This window comes from Parasteatoda tepidariorum, chromosome X2 (assembly GCF_043381705.1).
Source record: "Parasteatoda tepidariorum isolate YZ-2023 chromosome X2, CAS_Ptep_4.0, whole genome shotgun sequence".
Classification (NCBI taxonomy): Eukaryota; Metazoa; Arthropoda; class Arachnida; order Araneae; family Theridiidae; genus Parasteatoda; species Parasteatoda tepidariorum.
In genome coordinates, this window is record NC_092215.1 from 19,481,307 (window position 1) to 19,496,624 (window position 15,318).

Here is a 15,318-nt window from a genome sequence, read left to right on the forward strand (position 1 = left end):
GATAAAACAATTCATAATAGCAAACGAAATCGTCCTTATAATAAACTTATCGTTACAAGCAAATAAATAGACTCAACTCATTAGGAAAGATCATCTAGAATAACTATGAAGATAAACTAGATTTTCATTACATTCAACCACATTCATATAAAAACGTTGGATAAAACAATTCATAATCGCAAACGAAATCGTCCTTATAACAAACTTATCGTTGTAAGCAAATAAATAGACTCAACTCATTAGGAAAGATCATCTAGAATAACTAGATAAACTAGATTTTCATTACATTCAACCACATTCATATTGAAACGTTGGATAAAACAATTCATAATCGCAAACGAAATCGTCCTTATAATAAACTTATCGTTATAAGCAAATAAATAGACTCAACTCATTAGGAAAGATCATCTACAATAACTATGAAGATAAACTAGATTTTCATTACATTCGACCACATTCATATAGAAACGTTTGATAAAACAATTCATAATAGCAAACGAAATCGTCCTTATAATAAACTTATCGTTACAAGCAAATAAATAGACTCAACTCATTAGGAAAGATCATCTAGAATAACTATGAAGATAAACTAGATTTTCATTACATTCGACCACATTCATATAGAAACGTTTGATAAAACAATTCATAATAGCAAACGAAATCGTCCTTATAATAAACTTACCGTTATAAGCAAATAAATAGACTCAACTCATTAGAAAAGATCATCTAAAATAACAATGAAGATAAACTAGATTTTTATTACATTCGACTTCATATAGTAAAGGTCGGATATAATAATTCAAAGTGGCAGAGGAAATTGTCGTTAAAGGTGGTTCTCCTTATAAACAAATAAATAGACTAAAAGATAAAATAAATTATTATAATTACTATATAATTACTATAATTAAAATTAATTAGTATTTTGATTTAAAAAAATATTTAAATTAAACTGCTTTTGAATACAGATTGCAAATTGGACCGAGAGTTTATACAATTGGCAGGGGAAAAAATGAAATGAAATGCAATTGCTTTTGACATCATTACACTGTATTTTGATTTCAAAAGCAAGATGTACAGAAGGAAAATAAGGGGCATTCTTTTGAAGAGTGCGAGAAAATTCTTAAAAGTAGCTGAAGAATTTTTCCTTTTCAACGAGGAGTATAACTTAGCCGATGGTCTCTCACACATGTTAGTTTTTACTTTGGTTTGGTATTAATGACAGAAATAAATAAATTTATTTCCAATTTTGCATTTTGTCTAATAATATTGACTAATAAAAACAACAGAAAAATGCTCCCTGGTGGAAAAAAAAATTTTAATTGCGAAAAGGATAGAAATTTTTAACTCGTTAAAAATTTCTAGAAACATTAAAAACATGCAATGTTTGTATGTTTAATATTAGTACTTTAAACATGTTGTATCTATAATATTCTCCATGTTGCACCTATAAGCATGCAATATCTGCGTCTTTAATATCAGAATCTTTAATATTTTGTATCTATAGTATTACATATGTAGTACCTAGGACTGATTTTGTTTCATTAAAAAAAATTTTTTTTTTCTGAATTGTATGGCAGAATTCATTCATAAAAAATTATAATTTTCCCCAAAGTACCAGAGTTTTTTGAATTTTTACTTCCTGCATGAAAAATAATTAGTTCAAATTCATACAAGATTCCCTCTATACTTATTTTGTAAATATCACAACAGTGCGTACGTTAGATTCAGAAAATCATCAGATTAATAACAATTCAGTATAATGATTCTTTCGTTCATCGAATAAATGTTTATATAAATACTTAATAAAGCTGTTTTTAAATACACTAGGTAAAATGCTTTTTAAATTCATGTTTATATAGGAAGCAAAAGGTATAGGTTATGTACACAATTCTTTAATAAAAATGACGTTTTTGAATAACGTTCATATTGTGATATATTCAAGCGTGACAAGATATCCGGAGTTCGTTTATCGGTTGAGTTGTTTTCAGTAGTGCAAAAGACGATTTGATTATTCCCCCTTTTCATGCGGTTGTGTATTTTATTAAAAGTGATACGATTCAGTAGATACACACCGGACACCGGTACGTGCATACAAGTTCTTAAAAGTTTTGCATACCCAGTTATTCAAATTTCCCAAATTTTAAACCAGTACTTAAAAACGTAAAAATAACTTGAAAAGTTGAAATCACAAATAGTTAATCTGAAATATTTTTTTAATTAAAAAAAAAAAGATTTTATTTTGTGTAAAGAAATTTGTGATCATATCCTCTATTGTTTCATACATCATTTTCTATAGCTTTATGTGTCATTTTCAATTGCTTCATATACCATTCGATTTCAATATAAGACGATCAAATTTACGGCGCGTACTGGTTCTTTGAATAAAAATATTAAAAAATATCATGTAAAAAATTTATTATTTTGAAAATTTAAAACTCGATTATATTTAAAAGCAATAATTTTTATAATAATTAATAACAAATGTAATAATAATAAATAAATAAATATAAATAATAATAAATGAGTAATAATAATGATAAATAAAAATAAATGTGTAATAATAATGAAAAATAATAACAAATATGTAATAATAATAATAAATAATAACAAATGTAATAATATTAATAAAAAAATATAAGTAATAATAAATGTGTAACAATAATAATAAATAAATATAAGTAATAATAAATGTGTAATAATAATAATAAATAATAATAAATGTGAAATAATAATAATAAATAATAACAATGTAATAATAATATTAAATGTGAAATAATAATAATAATCAATAATAACAATTTAATAATAATAATAAATAAATATAAATAATGAATAATAATAAAGATGTGTTAATAATAATAATTAATAACAAATGTTTTTTTCCTTTATTTCTACATCTAATTTCTTTTTCTGAAAAAAACGGGAAAAAGTTTTTGTATGCTTATCCTTTTTTATCCTATGATTTGGAGGATTACGTTATTTTGGATTTATTCCATCCAGAATGTTAATTTTAATTTATTTAGGACTAATAGGAGCATTCATATAGCACTGGAATCATATTCGAAATGTAGCGAAACGGACAAAATTATCCAATGCCTCCTTATTATCCATTCCTTATACTCCAAATTATCCAATGCATTAATGCTTATGCTCCAAATTATCCAAATTAATAAAATATCTTCCACATTAGCTACTGGAAATTATCATTCCAGATCATATTTAAATTCGTACCAGGTGTAGATTTTTACTGATATTAAATTTATGGTGTTCCAAAATCACCACCCTTAACATAATTTTAAAATCTGTGATGGAAAGCCATTGGCCTACTTATAAGAGTCACAAATGAATAATTGAATAAATAATAATGTTATTAAAATCTGACAAAGCCTGTTAAATAATGTTGAATTCCACTTAAGATAAATCTCAGAGATCGCAAAAGAAGTTTAAAATAAAAAAAATTTTGCAGAATTTAAAAAAAAACATAAATCTTATCTTGAATTGATATTTATTTATAGAGAGTAATAACAAATATAGACATATAGATATAACATATTATAGCAACAGGTCAAATAGGTAGAAAATGCGACTAAAATTAAAAAAATGCATACACATTAAAAATTAATTTTACAAATTTATACCTCTATAGACCATATTTAGGATATAAATAATTAAGTATGTAAACCATTAAAATAGATCCATTAATTTAGCATTCAAGTTGTAATTTTATATTGTAAAAATGCTAGTTGAAATCATTTTCTATTTTTCAAATACGTGCATCATTCTTGAAAATGATACCAAAGATTTAGCAAAAAATTAGTAACTTTTTTCAAAAAAATGACATTCGAATGTGCGTGTCTGAAAGCGACTAAAATAGCAAGAATACAAAAAATTTAGAAATTATTTCCATAAATTTGTACCGCCAAGACTGAATTTTTAGGACAGTAATAATTTCCACGTGCGTCATTCGTTAAAATATAGGTATACACTAAGTATTTGAATAATAAATTTTTACAAAAATAGCAAATGAATGCTTAATTATTTTAGGCAAAAAAGAGACTTAAATTGTTAGGATACAAAGGATACTTTCGATATTAATTTCAATGGAGTAGAAGAAAATTGGGCTTTTTTTTTCTTTTTTCCTCTCATTGCCTTTATCAGTTAATTTTGTTTTTTAAAATTTGCAAACACTTTATCTTCGTTTCTCTATTTCAAAATTCATTCAGGAAATTCTTTCAAATTTTTATTCAAATTTCTTTCAAATTACAATTCAAATTTTTTTCCAAATTTTAAACCGAATTTCTTCCAATTTCAGTAAAAGTTTCTTTCAAACTTCAATTCGAAATTTGATAAATTTCAATTCAAATTTCTTTTAAAAAAATTATTTCAAAAATATATGCTTCTTAATTCCTCTTTCAATTCATCGGAACTAAAGGCCAACTGCTTCATACTAAATTAATTGATTAATTGATGCTTTAATATCTATACACAACAACTACGTTTACATTAATTAAGACATTAGATTAATTCTGTGGGAATGAAGCATAAGAAAATTACCAATAAATCTTCTAAATAATGACTTTATTAATTCTCATACTTCTTTTTATTTACTCAATAGCTGTCTTATTGCATTATGCTTGTGTTATTTTTCCTATTTGATAAAAAATAGGACGTTGTATTTTTATTTTCGTTCCATAACAGTTCAAGTCTTTTTATTTTATTCTATTTTATTGCATTAGAATAATAAGGCATATACAGGGGGTGGACAAAATAATGGAAACACTTCTCTGCTAATAAAATTTTTCATATTTCTCAAGAAATAATAAGAAAATAATTTTGTAACTTCATGATATTTTAGATCATGCGATTTCTCATACTTATCCATGAAGTTAAAAGCTTTTAGAGGATTGAGGGACCGACAATAAATTACAAACGGGAAATAGTGTTCTTGAACACCAAAACCTACAGCAATAGATTTGTAGCTAATGACAGTTATTTTGGATATTGTGTACAATAATTACAGAAAATTTCGTAAGCTTAGCTTAAATATTCATGGAGATATGGACATTTTTATGAACAACTTATTTTTCTGCTTTTCTTTCTTTTTTTTTTGCTATAACTTTAAAAATATTCAATAAAATGAAACAAAATTTTTAGAGCAATTTAAAATTCATTACAAAATTATTACTTTAAAATTTGAAGAAAGAAAAAATCTTCGAAAAAGGTGCAATATATAAACAATTAAAGTAGTTCTTCTTAACTGCGCATGCACGGAAAAAATTTAATAATAATTTTTTTCTTTTTGTTGTTGCAGTTGTTGCAGTTCATTTACGTAGCACTAGAGATGCACAATGAGCTATTGGCGACGGTCTGGGAAACATCCCTGAGGAGGATCCGAAGACATGCCATCACAATTTTGATCCTCTGCAGAGGGGATGGCACCCCCGCTTCGATAGCCCAACGACCAGCACGAGAAGTCAAGCACTTTACGATAGAACAGTTTAACGAGAACCCATACCGCACACCCTCGGTCCCTACGCAAACTGATTCAAGTGGTCACCCATCCGCACACTGACCGAAGCCAGTGATGCTTGACTTCGTAGATCTGCTGGGAACCGTGTCTCAACGATCAGTCCACAGCAGGACTTTTTCTTTTAAATTTTCCAGTTAATCGTATTTGGCAACTGAAGAAAAAAAATTCGATTTAAATATCTTAAAAAATTTAAAAATTTCACGCAATTTTCTAAGTAGTTTTTGTACTTTTTAAAAGAAACTCAAAATGATAAGGGGTTTTCTACAAATATTATTTTTTATCAAAAGACAAAACTAAATAATGAATGACAATACTTAATAATGAACGTTCATACACCGAAATATGATTGTATAAGGAAAGAAAACATGCGAATTGGGGGGCTAGCGCTCATGCCATCACAATTTTGATCATCTGCACAGGAGATTGCTCCCCTGCTTAAGTAGCCCGATGACCCTACGAGCGAAGTTAAGAACTTAACAGTTCAGAAGAGCAGTTTATCGAGAACCATTACTGTGCACCCTCTGTCCCATCTCAGGCTGATGAAAGTGGTCACCCACCGGCTCACTGACCGCAACCAATGATGCTTGACTTCGGTGTTCTCCCGGGAATCCTGTCTGAACAAGCTGTCCACTGCTCGACGTCCCCTCATTGAAAGGTCTAACATCTGAGCAAACGCTTCTCACAAGTTGTTTTATTTATTAACTTTTTTCTTTTCTTTTTTCATAACGGAGCGGAACAGCTGTCAATGTTCAACTCCGTAGCCTTCTAATTTGAACCTTACCAGTGGGCCAGCATCCAAGGTTTCGTGGCCAAAATTAGTATTTCGATAAAATTTGTTTCATAATTTGGGGGTTTTTATGTGCAGGTAAATTGAATTCATAGTTGAAATTTTGAAATACACTAAAAATACCCAAAAAAAACAAAACAAAATGGCGGTTGAAATATGGCGAGCAAAAATAAAAAAATAATATAGTACGTTTAAATAATTAAATACAGCAATGAAAATATAATAATTTTCATAATTTCACATTAAAAATGAAAAGCAAATTACATTTCCGAAGTAATATTACAAAATAACGCGAAAACATGAAGAGAAAAAAAACACAATTTTTGTATTTCGGTATATTTAGTCCACCTTTGCAATACGGGTAAAATGGGGCAGGTTTTTTCGAAAGAAGAAACATCAAGGAAGACAACAAAAAAAAAAGTTTAGCTAATTACCTCGTGAAACTTTTTGAAACTAAGTTTCGAAAGTCATTCAAACATTGTAAAATGTCAAATGATAAGATATAAACTATAAGTTTGTCAAGAGTATTAACTAATCCAACAAATTGAAAAATTGTAATATAATTTCAGACTAATTACTCTGATAAAAATGTAACAGTAAGGTGAAATTCCTATATATATTTCTGATATAAAAATTTAAAAGTTACATTTAAAAAAAATTTTTTTACCATACTTTTCATTACATTGTACTCTCGTCGGTCCAAAAAGTAAATTATAACGTTTGGAATGATTATGAATACTTAATTTGGGCTATATTAAAACTGCATACACATATTTTAATTGAAAATTTAATTTTTGACATTTGGCCAAAGATCATGGTCTTCTGGCCCACAGTGTTTACATAGAAGACAAGGGAACTCCTGGATTAAGAATTGGGCCAAGCTTGCCTCCGTGGTGGACTTTTGGCGGGAATAAAAGTCATTTGCGCTACATAAAGAAAAAAAAAACTACGAAAAACTCCCACGGTTAGCTAGACAGTAAGGTAGTATTGAAGCTTAAAACTAAGAAATAGATCACTTACATTCGAAGAACTGTCATTAAATGGTCTAGCCTCAGTAATGGCTAAGGAACGTACGCTAACTATATCGTCTTCCATGTCTTGAGAACCAAATCGAACACCTCCTTTTCTTTTGCTACTAGTATCCGAAACTGGGCTTTCAATTACATCACCATTACAGACAGACATGAGAGATAATGAAGATCAAAGTATTCCGAGCTGTACCTGTGGAGGGTTAAATAAACATAACAGAATCTCATAAATCCTAAGAAAAGTCATTATCTCATATTTTATTGCTATCTTTCAGATAAAAGTTCAATGTTCATAAGAATTGGGTTTGGTTTTTTTAGCGTGAATTTACTTTGCATTTCAAGAAAAGAATGTTTTGAGTCTGTAAATTCGAGAGTAATTTTGCGATAATAGTAATCGATTTTGACTCTGGTAAGTTATAAGTTTAGGTCCTACATGTGTAAAAATAAGGAAAATAAATTTTTGATTTTATGCAAATTAATTACATAAACATTAACAATGAAGTGTACAAAACTATAGCCATAATGAATATTATGATAATTATTTAAATTATCACTTACTACTACTTAACTAATTTGCTTACAAACTTAATTAAATTACTAAATTAATTAGGTTTGATATAAAATGTAATTTTAATTTAAACGCCTAATCGAAATTTGAAGCAATTGATTCTATTTAAAGTTTTCAAAAATAAATAAATATATAAAAATAAAAACGTATTCTATTATTCGAGAAGCTGAAATTCAAATGGAAATATGACAACGATTTAAAAAATCTCCTGTTATTCACTTTGCTTAAAAATAACATGCACACACACATACAACTTAAGTTATTTGTCTTGGCATGAACAATATAAATTTCGCAATAATTTACAGAAGTCTAGCTAGGTAAACCATTGAGTAGAATCTATATTTACTGTTGCTAGGGGTAAGTAAGATATGGTGGGACATGGGGCTTATGTGTAACTTGGGGATTTACTTATGCTGAATTTGCTAAACAAAGCGATATTTAAAAATATAAACCTATCAGAAACATTTTATGAAATTAATTTCCAGTCGAGTATGTTTTACTGAAACATTTAATTACGATTCATTCTCTATATGAGCAAAAATATCCTGTATGAAATTATAAATGTTAAGTAGTATTACGAACTACCGAACACACAAATTTTAAAAATCGAAAGAAACAAATTAAAATTTTCGTTTTTAACTAAACGTTTTACATTTTTGCCCACCAAGCAACCCCAGAAAATACAGTATACTCTCGATATTTCGAACTTCGATACCTCGAAAACCTCGTTATGTCAACAAAAATATGTTTTCCCCTTGGCAATACGTATTCACCTAATGTTAATTTGAATTTCTAGGTCAAAGGGTTTCTTCTCAAAACCTTGCTATGTCGAATTTTTTTTCGAAATAGAAAACGAATTTTTCTCACAAAAATCACAATGTAAGTTCATTGCAAAACCAATTATTTTTTATTTAATGCATAATTATTTTTGTCTTACTTTTAAAAATAAAATTATCATCGTTGTATTTAGACTTACAGTCAACTATCATTACATACGTAATTAATAGTAGTAATCTTATGTTTCATGATTCCACTTTTTAGGGTAATATTTTAGAATATGTTTTCCTACTTTTAAGAACATATTTAGTTCTGAATTTGTATCTCGAAAACTCGCTATCTCGAATTTTTTTTAGCGTCCCATCAACTTTGTGATATCGAAAGTATACTGTATTAAGTATTTAGAAGACAGTTACAAAAAACCAAGCACAAAATGATATTGTGTGAAATTAGGTAGTTCGATAAAAGATAGGAGGGAACAACATGACCAAAATATGGTTTTTTCCCTCCCTTTTTTTTCCAAATTCTCATAATTTATTTTAAAAGAAAATTTTAAAGCATTACTTTTGAAAATATCTAATACACTTTTATGAAATTACAAAAATCAATTTTACCTACATAAATATTAGAGGTTCCTTGTAGGAAGCCTTAGAAATTTGGGGACTTACAACAAAGAATTAGACATCAACAACCCCATGAAAGCCGAGGGTGCTGATAAAGTGCAACCTTATATAGCCCTTTACATTCGAAATTTCGATTTTTCAATACTTTCCATAATTTTCCTCTTTCTTTTTCAATAGTTAAATCACATATAGGTTCAAAAATGTTCAAATGTAATCAATTGATTTGGTAATAAATTATAATTGAAATGATTGCCATAATACGCAACCGAGTCATTTTTTTTTAGTTTACGTAATAATAAATATTTGTCTGAATAATTTTCGTAAGATTAAAAACTTCTTTTCTTCTTTTAACCTTGACCTAACTTTTAACTAACCGGAGTCGGAGTCTAGCATATTTTTTGACTCCGACTCCACATCACTGGTTTCTATTCCCCAAACCACTTCTTGGTTAGGCACGTAGCTGCAAGTAAAAGTGATTTCTAAGATCGCAAAAATATTACATTAAGAAAATGTCCGAATAACATCACATGAAAACGACATGATTTGAAGGTGGTCTCATTAGTCATAATTAAATTAACATCTTTTCAGAAAATACAATAATGAATATTTTATTGAATAATTTTTATATTATTAAAAACTTATTTTCTTCTTTTAACCTGGACCTAACTTTTAACTAATCGAAGTCGGAGACGAGCGACTACGACTCCGACTCCACAGCTCCGGTTTCTACTCCCCAAACCACTAAGTTAGGCACATAGCTGCAAGTAAAAGTTATTTATAGGATTGCAAAAATTTTACATTAAAAAAAAGTCCGAATAACATCACATGAAAATGACATGATTTGAAGGTGGTCTCATTAGTCATAATTAAATTAATATCTTTTCAGAAAATGCAATAATAAATATTTTTTTTAATAATATTGATATTATTAATAACTTCGTTTCTTCTTTCAACATGAACTTAACTTTTAACTAACCGGAGTCGGAGTCTAGCATATTTTTTGACTCCGACTCCACAGCACTGGTTTCTACTCCCCAAACCACTAAGTTAGGCACGTGGCTGCAAGTAAAAGTGATTTCTAGGATCGCAAAAATATTACATTAAAAAAAATACCCGAATAACATCACATGAAAATAACATGATTTGAAGGTGGTCTCATTAGTCATTATTAAATTAACTTCTTTTTAGAAATTGTAAAGCATAAAAAATAGATTTTTCCCCTACACCTCTAAATGCCGGTATATTGAATCATGTTCCATTATAAATTGAGAATGCGTCTTTATTCGAAAAACATTTAACAATATGTGCATTTAAAATCACGCATAAAATGTATTAAAAAAGAATAAACAAAAACAGTGTTAGTTTCGTTTTTAAAGTTCGTTGTTATTATTTAAATCGTTCGTCTTTTTCGCAAGTTATGGAATTAATAAGTTAAATATAATTCCAAAGAAATAATATACGTGAAAATGGAAAACTTTTTAAATGTTAACAGAAAATTTTAAATGTTTAGTGCGTTAATAAAAAAAGAATAAAAATAAAATATACCAAAACTTTTTTTTTCATTACGAAATTAACTCATTTTATTTAAATAACTTTTCAAATTTACCGGTCAAATTACATAAACAATGACGAAATTCCAAACATATTTTAAAAGTAAACAATTGAAAATAAAATACCGGTTACTTAATGACGAAAGACGTAAAAGTAACTTACTTCCACAGTTATTGCTCACAAAGTAAACTCAAACACTCGTACCCAAACAGAGGCGACCAGCAGACGATGTTAGAAAATGACGTCACTTTGCAGTGACCGTATGGATTGCTTTACGGATTGGTCTTTGGCGCAATGGCGCAAATTTCTTCTGTCTAGTACTCTGGGTTCGATGACTCTAAACTTTGTTACGGTGTGGCAACCCTTCAGGGGGCAAAATTTCTTTTACACATAACGGTAATGTAATGAGATTTTATTTTAGGACTGCCCCAGCATTTTTTGTTAATATTTTCAAGGTCGCTTAATAAGGTTCCAGAGAAGAAACGTTATAATCGATAACAATTGTGCGAAACGAATAAAAGAACTTAGATTAACCTGATCTTGAATAAGAATAAAATCTAGAGAACAAATGTATTTCTAGAATTTTTTATAATGACTGCTTTAAAGTAATTTGAGAGTAGAACTCAGTAGTTATCGTTGCATATTAGGATTGATTTAGTTACCGTATCTTCTGTTTTCTGATATTTTTTAAAAGAAATTTTGAACTATCGGCTATATTGCGTATTTCATTTCGCATAATTTACTTTAATAACTAGTTTAAATTGAGTCCAAAAAGTGTAGATTAATGTTAAAGCAAATATATGTGTTTCTAAGGTGAACAGAAAAATAAACATTATTATTTAAATAAAAGACAATTTTTATGGTGTTGCTCTTTAAAATGATTAAATTCTGACTTCTTCTTTCTGGAATTTTTTTGTTGCCATTTTTTGTTATATACTTCTCAATTTTTTGAAATTAATTTTATAAACATCCTAAGTGCAACACAAACAACATTAGTAATACTTACTATTAAATTTATGAGTAATAATCTGTGATAACCGTTTGAATTAATAAATCATATCCTGGATTTGAACTTGAGCTAATTGCATCAAAAGTTCGATATTTTTATTTTTTCCTAAGAGAAAAATTAAAATTAAATAGCTTTAATATCGTTTGCTTTGGAACTCTTATTTTTCGATGCCTTTAAATGTTATCGTTTTTTAAACTAAGCAATTTGAAAATCGTTTGAAGTATAAAAAATTTTTGAGTAAATATATTTAACTATTATTTATTTATTTATTGTTGAAAAAATCAAGTGAGAAGAGATTGGATTTTTTCTAAATAAAATAATTCCAAACGATTTTTAATATTCTTTGAACTCTTAATTACGAAAATCAAACAGTTCAATTTCTCTTACATGTTCAGAAGGTTGGTAATTTTCCACGTAGAAAAAAAAACACAATTTTAAGGAAAGCTTTAAAACTTGTTAGTTATTAGTTTTTTTTTTAAATCAAGACTGCGCTTTTGAAGTTTCTTAATTGAAGAAGATTTAAAACACGAGAGCAAGTAAAGTTTTTGTGTAATAAAGTTTTTTTGTTCTTTTTCTTATACATATGTATTCCGACATAAAATCCTCATTTCTTTATAAATAGAATTCATTCTAAAGAAATATTTCAGTGGCTAAATATATTTTAGCTGGTTGAACATAACTGTTCTAATGGGTTAGATAGGTATTGAGTACTCAAAATATCCATTTTTTAAAACATTTATCTTATAGTACAACATGTTAAGAATATTTTTCCTAACTTTCATGTCAACTAGAGTAAAACTCTTTTTCCCCGTAATTCATTAAAGCAACAATTAGCATTTTTTTCTTCCAAAAATTCAAATTTCTATTTCGTTTTCTATGCTTCGGTAATTCTATCTAAAAAAGAAGTGTGTAGTATTTAAGTATGCATTAGCTTTTTAGATTTTGCATTCACCCCGAAAATTTTTCTTTTCTAAGGGTTCTCCGAAAATCAATTATTTATATGACATTTTCAAAACTTTTATATGAAAGCTTTATGAAATGTTGTTCAAATCCTTATCTTTCATATGCTTAAAGTTAAAAATAATTAATTATTTATTTTATTATATTAAAAAATATTACACAAAACATGACTCTACCTTTAAAACCTAGCACCTTAATATTTGTGAAGAAGGTTTGTTCTTTTTGCGCTTAATTGAATCAGGAGAAACTCGAGTTTATAAAAGCTTAATTAATTAAAAAATCAGTAACTTTTGATTAAAGAGTGCATCAAATGGTAATTATTTTTAACATATTCAAAAGGTAAGTTTTAATGGTAAAAGTATAATTATCCCTTAATCTTAACATATAGAAATTCAAAACTTCATATTCCTCCTAGAAACAATTTTTTTGGGAATATATTAAAATTGGTTTTCAAAATACGTACAACTTACAAGCATTTAATGATTAATTTAAAACAAAAAAATTTTATGACTTTCTTCAAAAATAATTAAAATAAAAAAACACTTTTTCATCTCAAACAGTGTAAGACATATAGTTTGTTATAAAATTTGCTTTTTAATTTCTGTTTCAAACGTTTGTTTATGGATTAAAAAAAAGACACAGTGGTGCATTTTTTGGAAACGGGTAGTTTTATTTTGGGACACTATTTAAATAATGACTTTCAGATTTTCTTTTAATCAAATTTACAGAAAACTTAATTTGGCATGGTCAAATAAAAAAATTTCTCAATATTCCTTCAATGAAAAATAAAATTTCTCTCCATTAAATTAGATTTCAGTTTCAGATTCTGATCAAGTTCTCATGTTTACTATATCAGATACAGAATAAATTTTCAGAAACTTTTTACATGGTAAATCTTTCACTTTTTCATAATGCTTTAACTCAACGTTTTTTTAAATGAAAATTTGGGAATTCTAAAATTTGAAATTGAAATTAAAACTTGAGAGGTTTGTCGAAATAAAATAACACAATCCAACAGCTTTAAATGTAAATAATACAATCCAACAATTTTTTTTTAATAAAATGTATTTTTTTTGTTGGAAAATCATTAAAAACTTTCTAGAAAAAACTACAAAGAGCGATATAGCGTTTACTTTATATCTTTGTATAAAAGAAACGACGGAATATTTCCAATCCCCTGTGTTAAAATGTATTCCATAACAAGGTAATCAAATAAATAAATAAATCACACACACAATAAAAGTTTAGCAGTCGATTTAGCAGTTTTTCCCCACAAAATTATTAACCTGTTAAAACATTTCATTCCCTTAAGGAATCCGACTAGGTACTACTAAATTTTTTTTTTAAAAAATCCTTTAAAATTTTTATTTTATTTTCTGTAAGCAGGGGTTCCAATATAATAAATCTTAGCTTAAACTTAAACTTAACCTACTTTAAACTTAAACATTAACTAGTAAACATTGAAAATTTTAATAATATTTTTTTCCAAAGGAGGGAAAATTTGAACATAAAAACTACAAATTTTTTTATGTTACATTAACAGCTTTACAATCAAAATTTTTTTTTCTAAAATATAGCTACCTGTGTTTTAAGCTAAATACTGCACATTAAATACCGTACATTGTGTTTTGAACTGTACATTAAATAGATCAAAATACATGTTTCAATGCTGATTTTTCTTTAAATTCAAAACTTTCGTACTGAAAGCGTGATAAAAATAATAAATTCAAACCCTAGACCTTAGCTTTTTGTTCAAATCATAGCTAACATTATATAAAATCTGCATACAAAGTTTCAAAGAATTCTATTGTAAACTCTTTTTGTAACGCGTGTTAGCGTAAAGAAATTTTCTCAAAATAACATTTTTTAGAAAAGGCAAGAAAATGCACGAAAACTTTGACAAAAAATCAATAAATAATTGTTAAAAAATTAATTTCTGAAAGTGAATTACATTTGTCTTAAACATATAATTTATTTAAATATAAAAATTAAATACTGAAAGCATAACAAAAACATTACAGTTTCAAAACTTCAAATAATTGTATTATAAATGTTTTTGTAATGTGTGTTAGCGTGAAGAGAATGGCTCAAAACGAACGTTTTCCGAAGAAAAAAAAATGCATTTACAGTAATTAATTGCCAAAAAAATATTAAAACAACTTATATTATATGAACAAAATAATAAGAATCATAACACTCATTCTCCATTCAAAGCGATTTGAAAAGGCAATTACATGAATTTAATCAATTTAAGCGATTAAATGAATAAAAGTTCAAATACAGACAGTAAAAAAAAAATCGAAATTTCCGTCGAAGTTGATAGTTTTCACCAAGTCGGATACCTTAGGAATTAATTTAATAGATAACATTCTTATATTATCATAACGGTTTTGATATTTACAGCAATAAAAAGACTACACATATGTTGTTTCATTAACTGATTTTTGAAACATTTTCTTTTACAAATTCAATTGAATAAATATAA

At 27.2% G+C, this 15,318-nt stretch overlaps 1 protein-coding gene across 1 annotated transcript in view; it reads right to left on the bottom strand.

Moving 5' to 3' along the window:
• CRM (Collapsin Response Mediator Protein) overlaps positions 1–11,155 on the bottom strand; it is an 87,625-nt gene extending 76,470 nt beyond the window's left edge. Inside the window, exons 1-2 of the mRNA XM_016048419.3 lie at positions 11,027–11,155; positions 7,338–7,538 (exon numbers count right to left, since the gene is read on the bottom strand). Of these exons, the coding sequence (XP_015903905.1) occupies positions 7,338–7,502 (165 nt within the window). The 5' untranslated portion in view covers positions 7,503–7,538; positions 11,027–11,155. The remainder of the gene's footprint in view (positions 1–7,337; positions 7,539–11,026) is intronic.
• Positions 11,156–15,318: the final 4,163 nt, after the last annotated feature.